Source organism: Schistocerca americana, chromosome 2, assembly GCF_021461395.2.
Source record: "Schistocerca americana isolate TAMUIC-IGC-003095 chromosome 2, iqSchAmer2.1, whole genome shotgun sequence".
Lineage (NCBI taxonomy): Eukaryota > Metazoa > Arthropoda > Insecta > Orthoptera > Acrididae > Schistocerca > Schistocerca americana.
In genome coordinates this window covers 732,025,690-732,051,358 of record NC_060120.1, presented here as the reverse complement: position 1 = coordinate 732,051,358, position 25,669 = coordinate 732,025,690, and the positions used below count along the sequence as shown (strand labels likewise).

The 25,669-nt window shown below is 41.8% G+C and overlaps 1 protein-coding gene across 2 annotated transcripts in view; it reads right to left on the bottom strand.

Annotated features, from left to right (window-relative positions):
- Positions 1-20,235: 20,235 nt before the first annotated feature.
- The window catches only part of LOC124595044 (protein takeout-like), a 79,750-nt gene continuing 74,316 nt past the window's right edge, over positions 20,236-25,669 (bottom strand). The window contains exons 5-6 of one of the 2 annotated variants that reach the window (XM_047133606.1): positions 24,549-24,698; positions 20,236-20,822 (exon numbers count right to left, since the gene is read on the bottom strand). In XM_047133606.1, coding sequence (XP_046989562.1) covers positions 20,671-20,822; positions 24,549-24,698 — 302 coding nt within the window. In that variant the 3' untranslated portion in view covers positions 20,236-20,670. The remainder of the gene's footprint in view (positions 20,823-24,548; positions 24,699-25,669) is intronic. The other variant, XM_047133607.1, reaches the window with a different exon arrangement.

The following is a 25,669-nucleotide window of genomic DNA, read 5'->3' as shown; positions in this document are numbered from 1 at the left end:
ACCTGAGCCATTCCATCAGACTGCCACAGGGTACAGTGTCATTAATTATTCTAAATAATTCGTTTCCTTCGTCTACTGAGCAGTGGCATCGTTCTTAACAGACTCAAGGTCTCTTAACAGTGACCACAGAAGTATGTAGGTATGTAAGGAGAGCTGAAGGGCAGTGTCACTGATGACATAATTGAAGATAACATGGATGATTCATGGGTTTCCCCCACCCCACACCCCAAACCCCATCCATCCTCTGCTGCCACTCCACCACCCCAATCCCACCCCACCCCACACCCATCACACCCTGAGCCCAACTCCACACACTCAATACCACCCACACCCCACTCTCACCACCATCTGACAAACGTCAACTGAATTGTTTAAAGTGGTGGACAGTTCCAGTTTTGGAGGGAAATTAAAAAAAATAGCCCAATTGCGCTAGTGTGTTTCATATGAGAGTAGAGCTATTATCCTAAGTATAAATAGACGGAAAATTCAAAATGAGGCATTGCCATGCTGGCTGACTTGGAATACTGACATTGGCTCTATGACGTCACAACCTAAGACTTGGAATACAAGCATCAGACGAACTATGATGTCAGAATTCAAGATGTCTGACCTAATACAAGATGGCGATTAAGGCATACTGGCATAGCTCTATGACGTCACAATCCATTTCAGACCTATTGGGCTATTTACAGCAGTGTTGAAATCTGGCAGACTGACCCAGAATTGATTTACAGGCGTGGCTCTAGTAAGACGTCATAATCCGAGATGGGTGATCAGGAATACAAGATGGCGATCGAACGTGGCGACCAGGGCATACTGTGACAGGCTCTACACTGGGATTATCTGAGTTCCGAAATACTGGCACTATGACGTCAGAGACAACATAACTTCAATAACGTAATGTCCAATACCTAACACAAGGAAATCTAACTAACTTTGATGTCTCTTGACAGTCTTTGATATTGTCACTATGAGTGGAAGTAATTATGCAACATAGACTGTCATGCTTCCCTGTAAATAGCAAATCTATGCCAGAAATGTTGTCCTCTGAACCGAGCTCAAGAACTGCACTCCGTAGCGTAACTCAGGAACTGAACTGAGCTAGCTGCTGGCACTGAAATATACCGTCTGACTGCAAGATCTCTACTGTCAGATGTGTCCATGGCGCGTTGTTGGTGGAAGGATCTCAATTCCTGGCAGTACTAGGCAGAAGCACTGTTGACAAGGTTCTCTTCAGTAGCTAGCTACACTACCGGCTGACAAATGCCACACGCTGATCGACGTGACGGTGAAGCAGAAAATGGACCCTAATAGCCAGCGCCACCTGGAGGCTGCTTCTCAGAAATGAGAAGATGAGTGCCGGCCTGTAATAGTACTGTTGTGTATCTGTTGAGTCATGTGCGCAACGGAATTATCTCCAAATGTTCTGTTAAAAAGTTCTGGTAGTTATTTGTACAGAATGATCGGGACTTCCGTCTTCTTGATACTACTTGGAGTGCCTAATATATCCAACGGAAAGTCTTGCAATAATTGAGCGTCCGTGTTTGTTAGTAACTACACTTGTGGCTGTTTAGAGTTGCACCAGAATGTAACGCCAGTAATTTCATATCTGTTCCAGAACGATGTGTGTGTGTGTGTGTGTGTGTGTGTGTGTGTGTGTGTGTGTGCGTCACCAGTACCATGGTGAGCACGGTATCAGTAATAATATAATTTCTTCAGCAAAATTCCCAGACAGCAGTTGTTGACGGGATCTAGGTAGCGCTTATAGTTTCCTAGGCAGAGGTTGCTATTTCAGCGTAAGACCTGTTAGTGTGCTCGGCCTGCAGCAATACGTGTGTGGTATTTCAGCGGAATGCCACGGAGGGCGCGGCACTGTGATGATGATCTATAGATGTCTCTGTGGGGTCACTGAATGCAGGGCTCTTAGAGACACCTGCAGTGCTGAAAGGAGGCAACATACAGGAGGTTCTCCCGCCTCCAGACCCAGAATCATGAGGACTATCGGCGGTTTGTAGACCAGCAGCTGGGTGATGATGTTGTTAGGCAAAGCTGATGCTGCTTGGCCTCACATAGGACCGTCAGGAGGCGTGGAAACGATGTCAGTTGGTGTCGAATGTTCTAGAAAAAGACTTACTGCAGAACGGCGAGTATTTACACTGTGATGACGATGGGATACCTGCTAATATCGTGTGAGATCTTCATTTCTCAACTTAGTGCAGCAACTCGACGTGACGTGGACTCAACAAGTCGTAGGAAGTCCCCTAAAGCAATAATGAGCCACGCTGCCTCTATAGCCGTCCATAATTGCGAAAGTGTTGGCAGTGCAGAATTTTGTACATAAATTGACCTCTCGCTTATTTCTCATAAATGTTCAATTGGATTGATGTTAGGCGAATTGGGTGGCCAAATTGTTCTCTCGAATGTCCACAATGTTCTTGAAACCAGCCGCGAACTATTGTGTCCTCGTGACAATTCCATCATTATTTGGGAACATTAAGTCCATGAACAGCTGCAAATTGTCTTCACGTAGCCGAACACAAACATTACCAGTCAGTGATCGGTTCAATTGGACCAGAGGATCCAGTCCATTCCATGAAAACTCAGCGCACACCATTACGGAGCCACCACTGCCTTGCACACTGCCTTGTCGGCGAATTGGGTCAATGGCTTCAGGGGCGGCAGTGCCACACTCGAACCCCACTATCAGCTGTTACTAACTAAAATAGGGACACCAAGCCACGGTTTTGCAGTCGTCTAGGATTCAAACGATATGGTCACGATCCCAAGAGAGGTGTTGCAGGTGAAGTCGTGCTGTTAGAAAAGGCACTCGCGTCGATCGTCTGCTGCCATAGCCCATTAACGACAGATTTCACCGAATTGTCCTAACGGATACGTTTGTCGTACGTCCCACATTTATTTCTGCCATTGTTTCACGCAGTATTACGTGTCTGGTGGCACGGACAACAATATGCAAATAACACTTCTCTCAGGGGGTTAAGTGAAGGCTGTCGGCCACTGCATTGTCCGTGGTGAGAGCTAATGCATTAAATTTGGTATTCTTGGCACACTCTTGACCTTGCCTATCCCAGAATGTTGAATTCCCTAACGATTTTCGAAATGGCATGTCCCATGCGTTTATCTCCAACTACCATTCTGGGTTCAAAGTCTGTCAATTCCCGTCGTGCGGCCATAATCATGACGGAAACCGATATCACATGAATCACCTAAGTACAAATGACAGTTCCACCGATGCTCTGCCCTTTTATACCTTTTGTACGCGATACTACCTCCATCTGTACGCGTGTAAATCTCTGTCCCATGACGTTTTTCACCTCGGTGTACAGTCGCTGTGCCCATCGCCATTGTGAGAGAGCCCCTCCCCCCACTCCTCACCCTGCCCCCCTGGCCACATAGGCAAGTGGAAATCTAGCCCACCACTGCAGCGGACTGTGGTATTGCATCATGCTATGCTACCAGTAATATAGTAACACACGGTACCAGTACTTCGTGAGTGGGTTGTGAAGTCTAGTCGGAAGTTGTTGCCGCAATAAATAGAACAAGTACGAGTTTTCTTACATTACATGAGTGTGTGTCGTCCTTAGCGTAAGTTACTTTAAGTTATATTAAACAGTGTGTAAGCTTAGGGACCGATGACCTTAGCAGTTTGGTCCCACAAGACCTTACCACAAATTTCCCAGATGTAAAACAACATCTTGCACCATGGTCTAGGCCACAGGCTCATGCCTCCTTCTAAGTATCCAGCCATCTTTTTCTTGGTCTTCCTTTAGATTTTGCACCCGTAGGTCTGCAACTTAAGGCTTCTTTTCGTAGTCTTGAATCTGCCATTTTTGCAGATATTCCAGCCAGTTTTGTCTATTATAATCGATCTCCTCATTTATAACATATATCCCATTCTCTGCTCTAATGTCTTCGTTTCTTAGTCTGTCTAATCTTGTACAGACCTTAACTCTTCTAGAAATTTCGTTTATACCCCTCGGAATCCACTTTCTTGCTTTTTAGTAACTGTCCTAGTTTCACTTCCAAATGGGAATATGTGGGTGACCATAACCATCAATCTTGAATTTTGTATCTTTCCTCACTTTATTTCTCAATGTTCTGTTGACTTTTCCACATATCATATGATTTTTCTACAGTTTGTTGTCAATGTCAAGTTCATTCTGGTAGCTCATAATATTTCCCTGGTAACTGAAGTACTACGTTGTTCGGTAGTTTTGTTTTCTATAACGTTCATAGTATTGAGCAGTTTTGTCCATTTGAAAGCCATCACTTCTGTTTTTGGAATGGATATTTTCGCACTGTATTCTTTAGAAATTTGGTTCAGACTGTAGATGGATCTTTGTAGCGAGCACGCGCTATCCTGTACAGTAGCAAGATCGTCTACAAAAAGTACCGTGTTAAAAAAATATGCTTCCATATCTCAATCATTAATGTATAAGTGTAGGTGATGAGCTACGCCGTTGTCGGACTCCTTGGTTTGTCTGTATGTTCAGGTTTAAAAATGCTGTAGAAAGAGCAATTCAACTCAAATTGAAGAGCATATTATTGACGCAGGGGGAAAAACGACAATTTTGCCAGTAGATGGAGCTGTAAGCGTCTTTACTTAAATGGGGTCGGCTACCAATGACATGAATCGAAGTACGCGCCATTACACGATCCGCGTTGTTCAGTATACATGACTGCACAAGTTCCGCAGTCAACAGTTGTGGCACGGTAAACCCATTCACCACAGCGAGATCGTACCACATCGGATGGAAAAGAATCGGTTTTTGACCAAAAACCGCATAAGAACAAAATAACATCTGTTTTTAATTGTCCAGGAGCTAAAAATAACATAAAAAGCAAAATTATATCGGTTTCTAGTTGTTGTGAGACTGGAGCAGTGTATGATAAAACTGTTTTCACCCACAAGTTGAAATCGAGGAAAAGTATGTTCCACAACAGATCTAAGTGTCGCGGAGGTCACGCTCAGAATGTGTTGCGCAATGCGTGCCCTCACTTCAGCACCGTTAGTAACTGGAGCACTGAATACAACATTTTTCAGGTAGCCAGAAGTCAGATTAAGATCAGGTGATCTGGACTGCCAGGCTGTAGGGAAATGACGGCTGGCAATTGGTTCAAATGGCTTTGAGCACTATGGGACTAAACTGCTGAGGTCATTAGTCCCCTAGAACTTAGAACTAGTTAATCCTAACTAACCTAAAGACATCACACACATCCATGCCCGAGGCAGGATTCGAACCAGCGATCATAGCGGCCGTGCGGTTTCAGACTGTAGCGCCTAGAACCGCTCGGCCACCCAGGCCGGCACGACTGATAATTCTGGCATATCAGAGATGCCTCTGCAGCAGCCGCTTCACTGACTGAGCAATGTGCGGAGGAGCGCCATCTTGCATAAAAATGATCCGACACACACGTCCACGCAGTTCAAGTGTTGGAATGACTTTGGTGTTCAAAAGTCTCTAGCGTTTATCAGTGACGGTATAAGTAACAAGACCCGCAGGACTTATGCCTCTAAAAAGTAGGACCCTACGATGGACGATGCCACAAACCAACTCCAACAGTCACCTTTGCGGTATGAAGCGGTACCGCTTGATGCACATATGGATTTCCCGTTCCGCATATTCTGCAATTCTCCGTATTGACTTGTCTTCGGAAACAGACAAGGGCTTCGTCTGTCCACAGAATGGTCGATCCATGGTGATTCGTTGTCCACTTCTATGCGAGCAAAATATTCCAGAGCGCACGTTCATCTTGCTGGCAGGTCCGAAGGAAGTAACTCCTGAGCACGAGTGATTTCGTATAAAGAGCTATACAGGATGTTTCGTGGGATTTTATGCGGCGTGCTCGCAGGCACGTCCAACATTCGGGCAAGCCTCTATGCACTGCATATTTGCACATCGCCGTTCGACCCCTTCTGCAATGTTGTGGCCACATCTTCGACAGACGTCAGATCAACTGCTTCCCTCCCTCTGCTACAGTGCTCTTCAAAAGAAGCTCTCTTTTAGAATTGTGTAATCATTTTCTCCAGACACATAGCTGACATTAGACCAATGCCTATTTTCATACCCTTGAGTGGCAGTACTTCTGCAGGGCTGCTGGGGCAGTCACCATTTTGGTAAATGAGCTTTACCAGCAGTGCGCCATCCTTCATGGATATAGGCTTACTGATCGCCTCAGACACAAATGACGAACAGCTTTGTACCACACGTCTGCTAGTATGCATATTCTGACGCTTATGGCGCTATCTGTTGCTCGAATTTTCGTTAACTTTTTTTCTTTCATGACGATTCCCTCTGTGTTAATAATACACGGTTCAAATTGGACGTAATTCTGAGAAGTAGTTCTCTTACTACAGTATTTTGAAACTGGAACACTAATTATCATATCCCGTATATTATCCCATTATGTTCCAGAGACCTTTAAGTCTTGGCCGCTGAGAGAGAGGGAAAAACTCTTCACTTTTGATGAGAGGCAAGTAGTGACTCTGCAGGATGGGAATGAGATGAGCGAAGAAACATTACAAGCAAAAGTCGAATATCACTAAAGTAAATCTCATTTTTTAACAGAATACGTTCGTTTTTAGTATTAATAATGCTGTTAATCTATAGCAGCATTCAACGAGACCTGGGACTGTGGTTCAGATCACTCCTCCAAGTATTCATCACCACCACTGGTTCTGACAAGCAGCGGAATGTTCACGCTTATGTAAATCAGTATTCATAAATAAAACATAGGACAATCTTGGATGGAATATAACAATATTATGAAGGGGAGCGTTGCTACTCATCATGTAGCGGAGATACTGATTTATGGATAGAACAATAAAAAGACTGTCAGAAAATGAGCTTTCAGCTAACAAGGCCTTCGTCAGAAGTAGACAACACACACACACACACACACACACACTCAGTCAGATGCAAGTGACACCCATATGACCATAGTCTCTGGCTGCTGAAGCCAGATTGCGAGCAACAGCAAATTATTGATGAGGCATCTGGTGGTGGGGGTAAGGAGGAGGCTGGGGTCGTAAGGGGGATTGTGTTAGACACTTTGGGGGGGGATAGAGGGAAAGGAGAGAAAAAGGACTGAGCGTGCGTTGATGGAACAGAAGGCTGTGATGTGCTTGAATGGTAACAGGGAAGTGGCTTGATGGGTAAGGACAGTGACTAACAAAGGCTGAGGCCAGGAAGGTGGTGAGAACATTCGAAATATTACTGGGAGAGTTCCCACCTGCGTAATTCAGAAAAGCCGGTGTTGGTGGGAAAGATCCAGATGGCAAAGGTTGTGAAGAAGTCAATGAAATAAAGAACATCATAACAAGTTTGTCTGATTGGCCATCCTGCGCAGCAACCATAGAAACACTTGTTTTGTAAATAAAACTGCCTTTTCCTGCTGCCACTTAATTTATTTTTCCCAAACGAGTTTCGCTTCTTTCTTTTTTAAGGCACCATCAGTCAGATCTATAACGATACAGTATTGTTATTTTTGGGCTATCAAACAGTTCACGTTGCAGTTTTTATGTAAAAAAGAAATTACTTACAAGTTGCTGATCTGCGTTTTCTGTCTAGTCTGTAGATCGCACAATCACTTTATTACCGACATATAAGCACAACTTTGAGTTCTGACCTTTTTCACACTACTCACCATGTTTCTCCTTCTCCTTTGTGGTGTGCTATTGTCCTTTTTCCACTCAATATAACTATTTCTTTGGGCACTTCTCTTAACAACGTAAATATTGCGACTCCATTACGTGTTTCCTCATCTCTGTTGTAATTACCTACTCTTTGCCGACCTAACAAAGTGAATGTCTAAAACTAGCTTATTTTTATGATATTTATATCGTGTGTGTATATGAGTGAGAGAGAGAGAGAGCAGAGGAGAGTTTTGTGTGTGTATGTGTGTGTGTGTGTGTGTGTGTGTGTGTGTGTGTGTGTGTGTTCGTTGGGGGGGGGGGAGTGGGGGGTAGTGGTTTGAATTGTATGGTGTTGAATATGAATGTACTAACTGTTAGCGAGTGGTTGAAAGCTTTGTTGACAGCTGATTTGACTTTTCGTTTCAATGTTCTGTAGAGCAGTTATGGGTAAGTGAGTATAAAGATGTTGGGTGCTATTATTATTATATTGGATGGTATTACTATATTAATCCTCTTTGGGAGCATTCTTCTATTATTTTATCTATTAGTGTAAACAATGAATTGCTTGGCATGTGTACTTAATCATTCAACTTGGTTTTCCTTTCTGTTTTGGTTTTTGTATGTGATAATTTTCTTGCAGGGTTAGGAGGTGTCTTTTATTGTTGATTCTAATTATTTCCATGTCCTCTTCTATAGTGGTCGGTTTGTGATCATGTTCTCTTAGGTGTTCTCCAAATGTGGGGTGATTTGTCCCATATTTCCAGGCTAACTGTAGGCTAACAGGCTAACTGTGTTCCTTGTATCTGACATCAAATGTTCTACCTGCTTGCCCTATGTATTCACCTTCAGAAGTGTTACACTGTAGTTCATATATACCTGCTTTCTGGTATATGTCTCTGGTTTTTGTCAGTTTTGGGGTGTATTTTTGTATAGAGTTGTCTGTTGAGTAAGATATGTTTATTCCCTATCTTTTGAAAATGTTAGTGATTTTATGGGTGAGTTTGGTTGTATGTCATTGTGTACCATCTTGTGTTTTCTTTAATCTTTTTCTATGTATCCCGTGTAGTTGTTATGGGTCTGCGTGTTTGTGTTTGGTTCTATTGTGTTGTTCTCTGTGGTTTGGTGATTTCTGATTTCATTGTACTTTTAATTTTTTTGCTTAGCTTTGTGACTATGTTACTATTGTAACTATTATTTTGTGCTATCTGCATTATTATGTCCAGTTCTTTGTGGTAGTTTTCTTTGGTGAGTGGCACTGTATTGAGTCTATGGAGCATGTGTCACAGTACTGCTTGCTTTTGTGAGTGTGGATGGTTCAGGGGTTGGGGAATGATAATGTCCATTGCTGTGGGTTTATGGTAAATTAAAAAAAAATATGCTTATTGTTTTGTTTTTGATTGTTATATTCAGAAAGTTAATTTGCTTGTTCTGTTCTCTTTCAATTGTGAATATTATATTTTTATGTATCTTGTTGATGTCAGTATGTAGTTCTGCGATTTTCGTTTGTGGTTCATCTTTTAAGCAAAGGATATCATCCATATACCTGAACCAATATAATAGGTTGTATTCTTTTGCTACTATTTTTTTGAAAACTATCTGTTCATTGTGGTTTACAAAATTATTTGCTAAGGCTCCTGAAACTGGGGACCCCATTGGTGATCCGTATTCTTGTAAATAAAGTTCATTATTGAATTGGAAGTAATTTTGTTCTGTTATGAGCTTTATTAATGTGCATATTTCCTTAATTTGTTCATCAGGGAGTTAACTAGAAGCTTTCAATTTCTTATCTATGATTTCTGTTGTTTCTGTTACTGGTTTGTAGGAATATATCTTCTATATCAAATGAGAGGAGTGTTGCTCTGTCTAGGATTTTTATATCTTTTATTTGTTGTATTAGCTGTGTAGTGTTTTTAATGGTTCTGTCTTCTTGTACTATGAAATTTCCAGAGAGTAATTTTGGCATGTGGGTCTCACAGGAAGATTCAGTTTGTGGATTTTTGGTTGGGTTTGGAGGACAGGTGCAGCTTTATTGATCTGTGTCAACTTTCTTTTCTCTGTGTTCTCCAGTACGCTCCATCGTTTAGCCACTTTCTCAGAGTCCTTCTCAGTAACAGAAACTCGACTCTGGCATAACTTTACACATCATATTAGAGAACTGAATAACATCTCCAGTTTCAGAAAACAGTAACACATCCGCTGAAGCAGCAATAGTAATTGCCATATTCGCTCCACACATTACATTACTCTTGTACATCTTACTTTCCAAACAAATATAGTAATCTTAGTCCAGAACTCGCTATATCAGAAAACATCGATTTTGTACACTTATACGTTTTTTTATATCTGCCACTATTATTATTGTTGTGATTGCTATTATCAATAATAGGGTCATCAGAAGTAGTAGCGGAAATACTGGCATTATTAACTTTATTAGCTCACAGGCACTTTAAACACTCAGATCAAATTAATATTTGTCATTTTAAAACTGTTATTTCATAAGTAATTGTGATGTGAAAAAGTAACTCTTTGTGTGAAATCCTGGTCCGACGTAAGAGAACACCTGATGGCCGTAAATCAAATCAGATAAAAAAAAAACGGTACATAAAAAATATAACTCGTACTTGTTCTATTTATTGCGGCAACAACTTCCGACTAGACTTCACAACCCACTCACGAAGTACTGGTACCGTGTGTTACTATATTACTGGTAGCATAGCATGATGCAATACCACAGTCCGCTGCAGTGGTGGGCTAGATTTCCACTTGCCTATGTGGCCAGGGGGGTTGGGTGAGGAGTGGGGGGAGGGGCTCTCTCACAATGGCGATGGGCACAGCGACTGTACACCGAGGTGAAAAACGTCATGGGACAGAGATTTACACGCGTACAGATGGAGGTAGTATCGCGTACAAAAGGTATAAAAGGGCAGAGCATCGGTGGAACTGTCATTTGTACTTAGGTGATTCATGTGATATCGGTTTCCGTCATGATTATGGCCGCACGACGGGAATTGACAGACTTTGAACCCAGAATGGTAGTTGGAGATAAACGCATGGGACATGCCATTTCGAAAATCGTTAGGGAATTCAACATTCTGGGATAGGCAAGGTCAAGAGTGTGCCAAGAATACCAAATTTAATGCATTAGCTCTCACCACGGACAATGCAGTGGCCGACAGCCTTCACTTAACCCCCTGAGAGAAGTGTTGTTTGCATATTGTTGTCCGTGCCACCAGACACGTAATACTGCGTGAAACAATGGCAGAAATAAATGTGGGACGTACGACAAACGTACCCGTTAGGACAATTCGGTGAAATCTGTCGTTAATGGGCTATGGCAGCAGACGATCGACGCGAGTGCCTTTTCTAACAGCACGACTTCACCTGCAACACCTCTCTTGGGATCGTGACCATATCGTTTGAATCCTAGACGACTGCAAAACCGTGGCTTTGTGTCCCTATTTTAGTTAGTAACAGCTGATAGTGGGGTTCGAGTGTGGCACTGCCGCCCCTGAAGCCACTGACCCAATTCGCCGACAAGGCAGTGTGCAAGGCAGTGGTGGCTCCGTAATGGTGTGCGCTGAGTTTTCATGGAATGGACTGGATCCTCTGGTCCAATTGAACCGATCACTGACTGGTAATGTTTGTGTTCGGCTACGTGAAGACAATTTGCAGCTGTTCATGGACTTAATGTTCCCAAACAATGATGGAATTGTCACGAGGACACAATAGTTCGCGGCTGGTTTCAAGAACATTGTGGACATTCGAGAGAACAATTTGGCCACCCAATTCGCCTAACATCAATCCAATTGAACATTTATGAGAAATAAGCGAGAGGTCAATTTATGTACAAAATTCTGCACTGCCAACACTTTCGCAATTATGGACGGCTATAGAGGCAGCGTGGCTCATTATTGCTTTAGGGGACTTCCTACGACTTGTTGAGTCCACGTCACGTCGAGTTGCTGCACTAAGTTGAGAAATGAAGATCTCACACGATATTAGCAGGTATCCCATCGTCATCACAGTGTAAATACTCGCCGTTCTGCAGTAAGTCTTTTTCTAGAACATTCGACACCAACTGACATCGTTTCCACGCCTCCTGACGGTCCTATGTGAGGCCAAGCAGCATCAGCTTTGCCTAACAACATCATCACCCAGCTGCTGGTCTACAAACCGCCGATAGTCCTCATGATTCTGGGTCTGGAGGCGGGAGAACCTCCTGTATGTTGCCTCCTTTCAGCACTGCAGGTGTCTCTAAGAGCCCTGCATTCAGTGACCCCACAGAGACATCTATAGATCATCATCACAGTGCCGCGCCCTCCGTGGCATTCCGCTGAAATACCACACACGTATTGCTGCAGGCCGAGCACACTAACAGGACTTACGCTGAAATAGCAACCTCTGCCTAGGAAACTACAAGCGCTACCTAGATCCCGTCAACAACTGCTGTCTGGGAATTTTGCTGAAGAAATTATATTATTACTGATACCGTGCTCACCATGGTACTGGTGACACACACACACACACACACACACACACACACACACACATCGTTCTGGAACAGATATGAAATTACTGGCGTTACATTCTGGTGCAACTCTAAACAGCCACAAGTGTAGTTACTAACAAACACAGACGCTCAATTATTGCAAGACTTTCCGTTGGATATATTAGGCACTCCAAGTAGTATCATGATGACGGAAGTCCCGATCATTCTGTACAAATAACTACCAGAATTGTATGGTGTTGAATATGAATGTACTAACTGTTAGCGAGTGGTTGAAAGCTTTGTTGACAGCTGATTTGACTTTTCGTTTCAATGTTCTGTAGAGCAGTTATGGGTAAGTGAGTATAAAGATGTTGGGTGCTATTATTATTATATTGGATGGTATTACTATATTAATCCTCTTTGGGAGCATTCTTCTATTATTTTATCTATTAGTGTAAACAATGAATTGCTTGGCATGTGTACTTAATCATTCAACTTGGTTTTCCTTTCTGTTTTGGTTTTTGTATGTGATAATTTTCTTGCAGGGTTAGGAGGTGTCTTTTATTGTTGATTCTAATTATTTCCATGTCCTCTTCTATAGTGGTCGGTTTGTGATCATGTTCTCTTAGGTGTTCTCCAAATGTGGGGTGATTTGTCCCATATTTCCAGGCTGTCATGTGTTCCTTGTATCTGACATCAAATGTTCTACCTGCTTGCCCTATGTATTCACCTTCAGAAGTGTTACACTGTAGTTCATATACACCTGCTTTCTGGTATATGTCTCTGGTTTTTGTCAGTTTTGGGGTGTATTTTTGTATAGAGTTGTCTGTTGAGTAAGATATGTTTATTCCCTATCTTTTGAAAATGTTAGTGATTTTATGGGTGAGTTTGGTTGTATGTCATTGTGTACCATCTTGTGTTTTCTTTAATCTTTTTCTATGTATCCCGTGTAGTTGTTATGGGTCTGCGTGTTTGTGTTTGGTTCTATTGTGTTGTTCTCTGTGGTTTGGTGATTTCTGATTTCATTGTACTTTTAATTTTTTTGCTTAGCTTTGTGACTATGTTACTATTGTAACTATTATTTTGTGCTATCTGCATTATTATGTCCAGTTCTTTGTGGTAGTTTTCTTTGGTGAGTGGCACTGTATTGAGTCTATGGAGCATGTGTCACAGTACTGCTTGCTTTTGTGAGTGTGGATGGTTCAGGGATTGGGGAATGATAATGTCCATTGCTGTGGGTTTATGGTAAATTAAAAAAAATATGCTTATTGTTTTGTTTTTGATTGTTATATTCAGAAAGTTAATTTGCTTGTTCTGTTCTCTTTCAATTGTGAATATTATATTTTTATGTATCTTGTTGATGTCAGTATGTAGTTCTGCGATTTTCGTTTGTGGTTCATCTTTTAAGCAAAGGATATCATCCATATACCTGAACCAATATAATAGGTTGTATTCTTTTGCTACTATTTTTTTGAAAACTATCTGTTCATTGTGGTTTACAAAATTATTTGCTAAGGCTCCTGAAACTGGGGACCCCATTGGTGATCCGTATTCTTGTAAATAAAGTTCATTATTGAATTGGAAGTAATTTTGTTCTGTTATGAGCTTTATTAATGTGCATATTTCCTTAATTTGTTCATCAGGGAGTTAACTAGAAGCTTTCAATTTCTTATCTATGATTTCTGTTGTTTCTGTTACTGGTTTGTAGGAATATATCTTCTATATCAAATGAGAGGAGTGTTGCTCTGTCTAGGATTTTTATATCTTTTATTTGTTGTATTAGCTGTGTAGTGTTTTTAATGGTTCTGTCTTCTTGTACTATGAAATTTCCAGAGAGTAATTTTGGCATGTGGGTCTCACAGGAAGATTCAGTTTGTGGATTTTTGGTTGGGTTTGGAGGACAGGTGCAGCTTTATTGATCTGTGTCAACTTTCTTTTCTCTGTGTTCTCCAGTACGCTCCATCGTTTAGCCACTTTCTCAGAGTCCTTCTCAGTAACAGAAACTCGACTCTGGCATAACTTTACACATCATATTAGAGAACTGAATAACATCTCCAGTTTCAGAAAACAGTAACACATCCGCTGAAGCAGCAATAGTAATTGCCATATTCGCTCCACACATTACATTACTCTTGTACATCTTACTTTCCAAACAAATATAGTAATCTTAGTCCAGAACTCGCTATATCAGAAAACATCGATTTTGTACACCTATACGTTTTTTTATATCTGCCACTATTATTATTGTTGTGATTGCTATTATCAATAATAGGGTCATCAGAAGTAGTAGCGGAAATACTGGCATTATTAACTTTATTAGCTCACAGGCACTTTAAACACTCAGATCAATTTAATATTTGTCATTTTAAAACTGTTATTTCATAAGTAATTGTGATGTGAAAAAGTAACTCTTTGTGTGAAATCCTGGTCCGACGTAAGAGAACACCTGATGGCCGTAAATCAAATCAGATAAAAAAAAAACGGTACATAAAAAATATAACTCGTACTTGTTCTATTTATTGCGGCAACAACTTCCGACTAGACTTCACAACCCACTCACGAAGTACTGGTACCGTGTGTTACTATATTACTGGTAGCATAGCATGATGCAATACCACAGTCCGCTGCAGTGGTGGGCTAGATTTCCACTTGCCTATGTGGCCAGGGGGGTAGGGTGAGGAGTGGGGGGAGGGGCTCTCTCACAATGGCGATGGGCACAGCGACTGTACACCGAGGTGAAAAACGTCATGGGACAGAGATTTACACGCGTACAGATGGAGGTAGTATCGCGTACAAAAGGTATAAAAGGGCAGAGCATCGGTGGAACTGTCATTTGTACTTAGGTGATTCATGTGATATCGGTTTCCGTCATGATTATGGCCGCACGATGGGAATTGACAGACTTTGAACCCAGAATGGTAGTTGGAGATAAACGCATGGGACATGCCATTTCGAAAATCGTTAGGGAATTCAACATTCTGGGATAGGCAAGGTCAAGAGTGTGCCAAGAATACCAAATTTAATGCATTAGCTCTCACCACGGACAATTCAGTGGCCGACAGCCTTCACTTAACCCCCTGAGAGAAGTGTTGTTTGCATATTGTTGTCCGTGCCACCAGACACGTAATACTGCGTGAAACAATGGCAGAAATAAATGTGGGACGTACGACAAACGTATCCGTTAGGACAATTCGGTGAAATCTGTCGTTAATGGGCTATGGCAGCAGACGATCGACGCGAGTGCCTTTTCTAACAGCACGACTTCACCTGCAACACCTCTCTTGGGATCGTGACCATATCGTTTGAATCCTAGACGACTGCAAAACCGTGGCTTGGTGTCCCTATTTTAGTTAGTAACAGCTGATAGTGGGGTTCGAGTGTGGCACTGCCGCCCCTGAAGCCATTGACCAAATTCGCCGACAAGGCAGTGTGCAAGGCAGTGGTGGCTCCGTAATGGTGTGCGCTGAGTTTTCATGGAATGGACTGGATCCTCTGGTCCAATTGAACCGATCACTGACTGGTAATGTTTGTGTTCGGCTACGTGAAGACAATTTGCAGCTGTTCATGGACTTAATGTTCCCAAACAATGATGGAATTGTCACGAGGACACAATAGTTCGCGGCTGGTTTCAAGAACATTGTGGACATTCGAGAGAACAATTTGGCCACCCAATTCGCCTAACATCAATCCAATTGAACATTTATGAGAAATAAGCGAGAGGTCAATTTATGTACAAAATTCTGCACTGCCAACACTTTCGCAATTATGGACGGCTATAGAGGCAGCGTGGCTCATTATTGCTTTAGGGGACTTCCTACGACTTGTTGAGTCCACGTCACGTCGAGTTGCTGCACTAAGTTGAGAAATGAAGATCTCACACGATATTAGCAGGTATCCCATCGTCATCACAGTGTAAATACTCGCCGTTCTGCAGTAAGTCTTTTTCTAGAACATTCGACACCAACTGACATCGTTTCCACGCCTCCTGACGGTCCTATGTGAGGCCAAGCAGCATCAGCTTTGCCTAACAACATCATCACCCAGCTGCTGGTCTACAAACCGCCGATAGTCCTCATGATTCTGGGTCTGGAGGCGGGAGAACCTCCTGTATGTTGCCTCCTTTCAGCACTGCAGGTGTCTCTAAGAGCCCTGCATTCAGTGACCCCACAGAGACATCTATAGATCATCATCACAGTGCCGCGCCCTCCGTGGCATTCCGCTGAAATACCACACACGTATTGCTGCAGGCCGAGCACACTAACAGGTCTTACGCTGAAATAGCAACCTCTGCCTAGGAAACTATAAGCGCTACCTAGATCCCGTCAACAACTGCTGTCTGGGAATTTTGCTGAAGAAATTATATTATTACTGATACCGTGCTCACCATGGTACTGGTGACGCACACACACACACACACACACACACACACACACACACACACACACATCGTTCTGGAACAGATATGAAATTACTGGCGTTACATTCTGGTGCAACTCTAAACAGCCACAAGTGTAGTTACTAACAAACACGGACGCTCAATTATTGCAAGACTTTCCGTTGGATATATTAGGCACTCCAAGTAGTATCAAGAAGACGGAAGTCCCGATCATTCTGTACAAATAACTATCAGAACTTTTTAACAGAACATTTGGAGATAATTCTGTTGCACACATGACTCAACAGATACACAACAGTACTATTACAGGCCGGCACTCATCTTCTCATTTCCGAGAAGCAGCCTCCAGATGGCGCTGGCTATTAGGGTCCATTTTCTGCTTCACCGTCACGTCGATCAGCGTGTGGCATTTGTCAGCCGGTAGTGTAGCTAGCTACTGAAGAGAACCTTGTCAACAGTTCTTCTGCCTAGTACTGCCAGGAATGGAGATCCTTCCACCAACAACGCGCCATGGACACATCTGACAGTAGAGATCTTGCAGTCAGACGGTATATTTCAGTGCCAGCAGCTAGCCAGTTCAGTTCCTGAGTTACGCTACGGAGTGCAGTTCTTGAGCTCGGTTCAGAGGACAACATTTCTGGCATAGATTTGCTATTTACAGGGAAGCATGACAGTCTATGTTGCATAATTACTTCCACTCATAGTGACAATATCAAAGACTGTCAAGAGACATCAAAGTTAGTTAGATTTCCTTGTGTTAGGTATTGGACATTACGTTATTGAAGTTATGTTGTCTCTGACGTCATAGTGCCAGTATTTCGGAACTCAGATAATGCCGGTGTAGAGCCTGTCACAGTATGCCCTGGTCGCCACATTCGATCGCCATCTTGTATTCCTGATCACCCATCTCGGATTATGACGTCTTACTAGAGCCACGCCTGTAAATCAATTCTGGGTCAGTCTGCCAGATTTCAACACTGCTGTAAATAGCCCAATAGGTCTGAAATAGATTGTGACGTCATAGAGCTATGCCAGTATGCCTTAATCGCCATCTTGTATTAGGTCAGACATCTTGAGTTCTGACATAATAGTTCGTCTGATGCTTGTATTCCAAGTCTTAGGTTGTGACGTCATAGAGCCAATGTCAGTATTCCAAGTCAGCCAGCATGGCAATGCCTCATTTTGAATTTTCCGTCTATTTATACTTAGGATAATGGCTCTACTCTCATATGAAACACACTAGCGCAGTTGGGCTATTTTTTTTAATTTCCCACCAAAACTGGAACTGTCCACCACTTTAAACAATTCAGTTGACGTTTGTCAGATGGTGGTGAGGGTGGGGTGTGGGTGGTATTGATTGTGTGGAGTTGGGCTCAGGGTGTGATGGGTGTGGGGTGGGGTGGGATTGGGGTGGTGGGGTGGCAGTAGTGGAGGGATGGGGTTTGGGGTGTGGGCTGGGGGAAACCCATGAATCATCCATGTTATCTTCAATTATGTCATCAGTGACACTGCCCTTCAGCTCTCCTTACATACCTACATACTTCTGTGGTCACTGTTAAGAGACCTTGAGTCTGTTAAGAACGATGCCACTGCTCAGTAGGCGAAGAAAACGAATTATTTAGAATAATTAATGACACTGTACCCTGTGGCAGTCTGATGGAATGGCTCGGGTATGGCGAATGCCTGGATAACATTACCTGTCATAACATATATCGCCAACAGTGAAATATTGAGGGCGTGGTGTCACAGTGTGGGTGTGTTCCTCGTGGTTACAGTGTTTACTCCTTATTGTTCTTAAGGAAATCTTAAATGTGGGAAGATATGAAGACACTTTACATCATTGTGTATTGCAGACAGTAGATGAACAGTCAGAGAGTTTGATTGATTGTATCAGCATGACAATAACATTCCTATTAGAGTCCAGATCTGGACCCAATGGAGAAGCTTTAGAATGAGTTAGAACGTCGACTCCCCTCCAGACCGCAACTTCCAACCCCACTACATTCTCTAGTTTCGGTTCTTGTGGAGGAGTGGGCTGTAATAGGTTGTATACGGCCAAATAGGTATCGAGATTTTCACTCGTTGTGTTTTCCCTTAAGCTGCTAGTGTGGAGGCTTCTTTGATTCGTTAAATACAGGTTATCTAAGGTCAATGTTCGTTGATGTGGCTGAAAGTGTAGCGAACAAAAGTTCGCTTTGTTCTGTAGACATACGAAGTATATGTGCTAAAGATCAAGTCTTCTAGTGTATACTAGCAGTTTTTTGTCATTAGTGCAAAATGGCGTTATTTAGTAAATATCTGTACTTTATAAGAGAATTGTAAATAAACTGTCCTGCAATGCACCGTCTTGTACCTCATAGAGGTTTTCAGGAAACTATACAATGAGAAATGTGGTACCAATTCTTACTTTTAGTAGATTTTTATGGCACTAAATACATTCAATATTGTAACAACTATCTTGAAAATAAACATAAACGTTAGTATTCGCACTCATCCGACATACAGATGTATATCTTGCTGGCCGCTCTGTGGGTGACAAAAACGAGATGCATTGTCGTGACTCTCACAAAACCCTCATATTGCAAGAATTACAGAAAAAATATCTAGTTATTGAAAAAGATGTTTAGTCTTTGTCTCTTGATCTTTATGATAACTGTGCAAGTGCTTTTATTGGTTAACATGTTTGGGCTGCAAGGTTTGATTGAAAGTAATGAACGCAGTGCTTATGCAGGCTTCAATATTCGTAGCCCACACTATTTGTTGCATAATAGACATGTTGTATAACGCATAGCTACTCCATCAGCACGATGCACAGATGTGCGCTCTTGCCCGTGCCCCTCTACACGTTGTGCACGCCCTGCTCGGCAGCGGGCAGCGAGGCTGCTCATGCTGATGCATCATGCAGTGCAGTGGGTCATCTTGGGAAAGCGGGGGGGGGGGGGGGGAGGGCGTGAGTGGGTTGAGCTTCAGGAGCTACGCTACCCAAAAAAGCAGGCACATGATGGCAGCCGATGTTATTGCACGTACAATAGCTTACTTACCATCACCCATCATAACAAAACTACTGATTTCTGAGCACAGCCGCAGGTCGCACCTAATTCCCAATATGTGTGATCATTCCAAAAAAGACAGTACCAGATTACATTTGTCCAGCATCGAGGCTCAACACATTATATCTTTCTCCATTCCTTTCTCCATTTCAGCTGTAGGAATAAGTTACCCTATGACCTATCTGTTATCCAAAATCACTCTGAATGCAAACATATATTTTTCACCATTAGTGTAGCGCCTTTCTCTGTGCTATCCTCATCATTCTATCTTCGTTTTCTTTTCATCTCATTTGCTAAAAAACACCCAATTATTTCTCACTCTTCCTCTGATCAATCAACTCCTTCTTCACATTCATCCTCCTGTACTGGTATTATGCGTTTCTGTCATGTGTGACTTCTTACATTCGACAGGCACATAAATAGGAAATTGCTTGCTGTTAATAACACTGATGTCTCTTAAAATCACATTTTGCTGATTATACAAAATATGATTATTACTGTTACTATTATATGTTACTCACGTAACACACTGTAATGTTTACTAACAGTGGAAGCGCAATTACACGTGAAATAACTGCATAAACAAATGAAACTTAGGTGTGGCATCCAGGAAATTATTTAGGGAAAATAAAATGTAATTACAGTGTATCGATTACAACAATTTGCATACTTCATCTTTTTATTTATACAATTAGCACATTTAAACACCCATATTAAACTAAGTTTTATGTAATTGGTCTGTTTGTCTGAATATCTCATGTCCGTTCACTGAACTGACCACTACATAACTTGCTCTCCAACGTGACGTGTAAATAAATCGAATATTGCATCCTGAACTAAGACCCACAATAAGATTAACAAATTCTTTAGCTTTTTATTTGTGGCGATAATCGCTTTTACTATTTAGGTATCTCAGGTATACGTCTTCATAGCCAATTACGACTTTCTTTAAAGATACTCATTCCAAAGCTTCTTTCAATTCCGCGCCAAGAGCACATCCTCTCATTCAGTAAGGTCGCAGGGAATTTTCTTGTCGTAGCCGCCTGACATCTGTGGAACGTGACCGCAGGTGGTGGGCGACTTACTCGAGGACCACCTTCCTGTATGGCACCCCGTCAAACAACGTGTCCACCAGGTTCTGTGCTATGGCTCGGTACGATTCGTATATTGCCGGACCTACCTCTTCAACGAGTGCTTTCCAGTTCTCGTTCAGAACTTTGTTGGTGTTTTCACCTGAAATGAAGTCAAATACATTTCAAACTGAAAAAACACTTATTTCTCAACAGCAAACAATACATTTTAGTAAGAGAGGAAATGTTAATGCAGATTCTACGAGTATGTCATCTTTTAATCCATGCGCTGAGAATCCTACCGCTGCAAAACTAAATTAAATTTGTGCCGAGTACACGGTTACGTAACGTAAAAACAATCCAACGTCGAAAGTGAATGAAATTTTAGAGAGTGTTTTACCAAGTGTTCAAAAACGGTTCAAATGGCTCTGAGCACTATGGGACTTAACTTCTAAGGTCATCAGTCCCCTAGAACTTAGAACTAATTAAACCTACCTAATCTAAGGACGTCACACACATCCATGCCCGAGGCAGGATTCGAACCTGCGACCGTAGCGGTCGCGCGGTTCCAGACTGTAGCGGCTAGAACCGCTCGGCCACCTCGGCCGGATACTAAGTGTAGTGAAATATGTTGGGTCTACTATTATACAGTTTTTGTTGCGATCAGTATTTCGCAAACTGTTAAAGCTGTAGGGTAGAACGTAATTGTGTTTTCAAACGGGGTTCACATTCAGTGGTACAGCGAATTGGTGGTATCTGTGAAGGAAGGAAACAAGGAAGGTTAGAGTTTGGCGACATGTCAAAACGAAGTCGTTAGAGACTGAGAATAAGCTCGAATTAGGAAGGAAAGGGGAAGGAAATCGGCCGTGCTCTTTGAAAAGAACCGTCCCGGCATTTGCCTTAAATGACTTAGGGAAAAACACAGAAAACCAAAATCTGCATGGCCAGACGCTAATTAGAACCGTCGTCCTCCAGAATGTTGGCCCGATGTGGTAGCCACTGCACCAGCGTACTCGGATATTGAGTGTATTAGAGGGGCGAACCTGATTGTAGTCATATACACAGGGCGATTCACCTGCAACCCACAATGTCATATCTGGGCCTTCTCGCTCGCTACGAGCAAACCATTACCCTACAGAGAAAAATTAACAGGACCTTTTTGTAGGAAATTAAATGTAGTTAAATTTTTTATTAGAATACGTTTTCTTTAGAGATGGTAGTTTTCGAGTTATTCCAAAAATACGTACATAAGCGATTTTCAAACACTCTCACACTCAGTAAGCTTCGGTCAGCATTTCTAGTAAGTTGTTCATCGCACTTTCTCCTGCCACTGTACAAAAATTTGCTATTCTACGAATTACCTCTCACAGTCCATCGTTCTTGGTCTTCATTGGCTGGCCTTATTGTACCACCGGCTTAGTCGAGCGCTGCCAAATTGTAAAATTGACATTTTTTACAATGTACATAACAGCTTTGTGAATATCAATAAACCATTAAATCGTTGTACTCTTCAGGCCTTCTGACAACGAATCTACATTACTTGTAGAGGTTAAGTTTGAATCGAATTGTCAGCGTCGTTGGTTTTAGTGTTACGTTTACAAAAGTCATTTTTCTTTCATTCCTTTCGCGGCTACGGTTAAATTAGAAATGCTGACGAAATAGCCGACTACGCTGGTGGTCTAATAGTCCAGTCATGAGACCAAAAAAGGTTCGAATATCGGTAATAGTTCGTATATCCGGAAATTCTTGTTCAGTGGTAGAAGGGAATTCCACGACCAACATACTAGATACCGTGACTGATGAGGGATGCGTGTGTGGATGGAGTTGCGTTTCAAGGTCACTTTTGTACGTTTTTCTTGAATAACTCGAAAACCGTGGCCTCCAACGGAACCGCATCCTAGTACAAAACTTAGCTATATAAAATTTCCTGCGAAAACGTCCTGGTAACTTTTTTGCAGTAGCTAGTAATAGTCTGCGCGTAGCTTGCGAGAGAATATGAAAATCTCTCGCGTTGTTTCCCAAGGTCAGATATAAAACTGCGGGTTGCAAAAAACGACATCGGTACAGGCAGCTGAATCTCCCTGTATGACACGCATTTCCGGCTTTACTCATCTGCAGAAATAAGCAAGTAATAGGAGAGCACAAAGCCGTACCTTTCCTTCAACACATTTGAGCTTATAGTTCAACGATCATTCCCTGTATATTCATCCGGGAGCTTCTCCACTAAAAGCAAGTTTAGCTTTTCCCGTTCTATTGACTGACTTTTTTGATAAGACTTCTTGGTGTTGAAAGTCACAGACATTGAAAGAATATGGTTATATTGATACTACAGGGGCTGAGTATATTTATCAGATTCACATCTTTCACATTTATGGCCAAAGCCTCCAGAAAATCACCGTGGCAAATTAACAGTCGCCTTTCAGTGTCTGGAATTCAATGTGTTCTGTAGAACGCATTTCCAGTTCGAAAATATCTGTGTTTCGACCTTAACGTAGTTGTACAGTGTGCGGCAGTGTTCATAGTAGGATATTAAAAAACACACCGTCAGGCATCAACTATAATTTATTTGTTACGTCTTATGTCAATTAATAGTTAAAGGTATGCCATTTACTAATGTGTAGGTCATTGTCCATTGCGTGGATTACTTTTTGAATATGACTCCTGTCAAATGACGCCCCCTCTGCACAACACATTCGTCTAGGCGGCGTTGGAAGTTTTCCATAACTCGGCGTAACGTATTCCCTGGGACATTGCCGACAGCAGTTCTGATGCAGTGCGTCAGCTCAAGAATGGAGGCACAACGTTTTCGAAACGCTTCTTGCTTCAGGTAGCCCCATATTAAAAAGTCTGCACGTGAAAGGTCAGGTGAGCGAGGCGGCCAAGAAGTGTCACCAAAACGCGAAATTAATCTACCGGTAAATGTCTGTCGCAAGAAATCCATGCAATTCTGTCACCATTTCTGAGTTGAAGGATCGCATCAGAACTGCCGTCGGCAATGTTCCAGGGAATACGTTACGCCGAGTTATGGAAAGCTTCCAACGCCGCCTAGATGAATATGTTGTGCAGAGGGGGCAACATGTGACAGGAGTCATATTCAAAAAGTAATCCACGCAATGGACAATGACTTACACTTTAGTAATTGGCATACCTTTAACTGTTAATTGACATAAGAGGTAATACATAAATTACAGTAACTGCCTGATGGTGTGCTTTTAATACACTACTATTAACGCTGCCGCACACTGTATTATATTAAATCCTAACAGCACAGTTTAATTATTATTAATTATTCTTATGTAAATATGATGTCTTAATAATGATTGAATTTTAATTCGGAGGGCGAGATGGGATAAGTACCCTGCACAATAGTTTCAGCGGGCTGTTTCAGTAGACTTACTGTTGACATTGACGACACAGGGCGTGAGGTGCTGCCTGCTTGGGAGATTCAGAAACCAAACACGTGTGATTTCTGTCCCACACAACCATCTGATTTCAAAGCGTATGATTGTTAATGATGTGTCAATTAACTGCGACTAATTTACGGTAACATACTTTTCAGAATCTTAACGGAACAAGTACACAGAAAATCATGGATTTGTCGGTCGAATAAATGTTTGTGTAAGAGAATCAAATTGTAGTAAGCATCTGCATAACGAAACAGTGTTGTGTTTCACAATTTAATGTACGTTGAATAGACGCTATGAGATTATTTTTATGTACCAAACTTAACCTCATGTATCAGCATTAATGTTGTAATTTGTCTGATGAGCTAAATTTTCAAAGTTTTTGATGTGTTGGAGTAATTCCACATGCAGTTTATTACCACAAGCTATTTCTTAAAACGATATCATTACATAAGTTATTATTTATACTTTTTTTGAGCACTCACCAAGAAATTTGTCACCGTTGAATAAATTCTGCAGGTTTATTGTCAAGTGCCCAACTTCACCTCTGGAATCCACCACTGTTGCCTTCATATAGTCAGTGCCACCCTTATTAAAAGGTTCATAGTTTATTATGCAACTGAAGGTCACATTTTCTGGAAAAATTGCAGTAGTGCAGATTATATTCTGACAATGATTGTACTGTAGAAGGCAAAGATAAAATGAACGGGAAGACAATGTTGTGCTGGTTATGTGGAATGTACATATGTAGGCACTGAAGTGAATGAGGATGGTCAGGTAAATGAAAAGATGTTAAAGAGTAAATATTGAAGTACAGCATTACGTATAACCGTGAAAATTACACTACGACTTTCAGAGAGGCAGTACAACACAAAGAGATTTTTAGCAACATTAATCACTGTTTGTATGAGATCCGTAAAAGTGATCACCACGTATCTCTTCGTACATCAAGGTGTTGGACAGAGCTGTGTGAGAGGAACATGTCTCTAGAAAACATCGCATCTCGTGGTAGTAATTGGAACCTACAGTACCAGTTTCAGAAGTTGTCATGGTCCTGTCCTATAGTACCACTACCACTGATTTCTATTGGATATTTGGGAATTCTAGCTTTTCTGACTATCAAATTATGTCTGCTACCACTTCCCAAGATGAAAGGGTGCCTCCGGTTAAATGAACGGCCTTCTAGTAGTTGGCAGTCATATATACATATTAATGTTAGAACGTTTCAGAAGTTTTCCTTACATAATATTGCGTGATATCAATATCGGTAAGAAATGGATATGTTCGATTCTTCTACGAAATTTGCGTGGAATTAGTCGGATGAGCTTCAGTGGAACCAAGAAAAAATATGCCAGCGGTGAAAACGCTAGGACGCAAATTCAAAATGAGAGCGCTTCATTCTTATTTTAAACGTTTGCGCTATTGGTGTCTGACGCTTTTAGGTTAAGAAGTAACAATACTAAAATTTTGTAAGAAAATGAAACATATGATAGATTCGTTTATTAAAAGTAAAGAGTAATTGAGTGTGTGGGGGAGGGGAGAGTGGGGGGCAGAGTGGTGGAACTGACGCCATAGAAGTCGTCTTTCACCGAATGCAAGAAGTTAC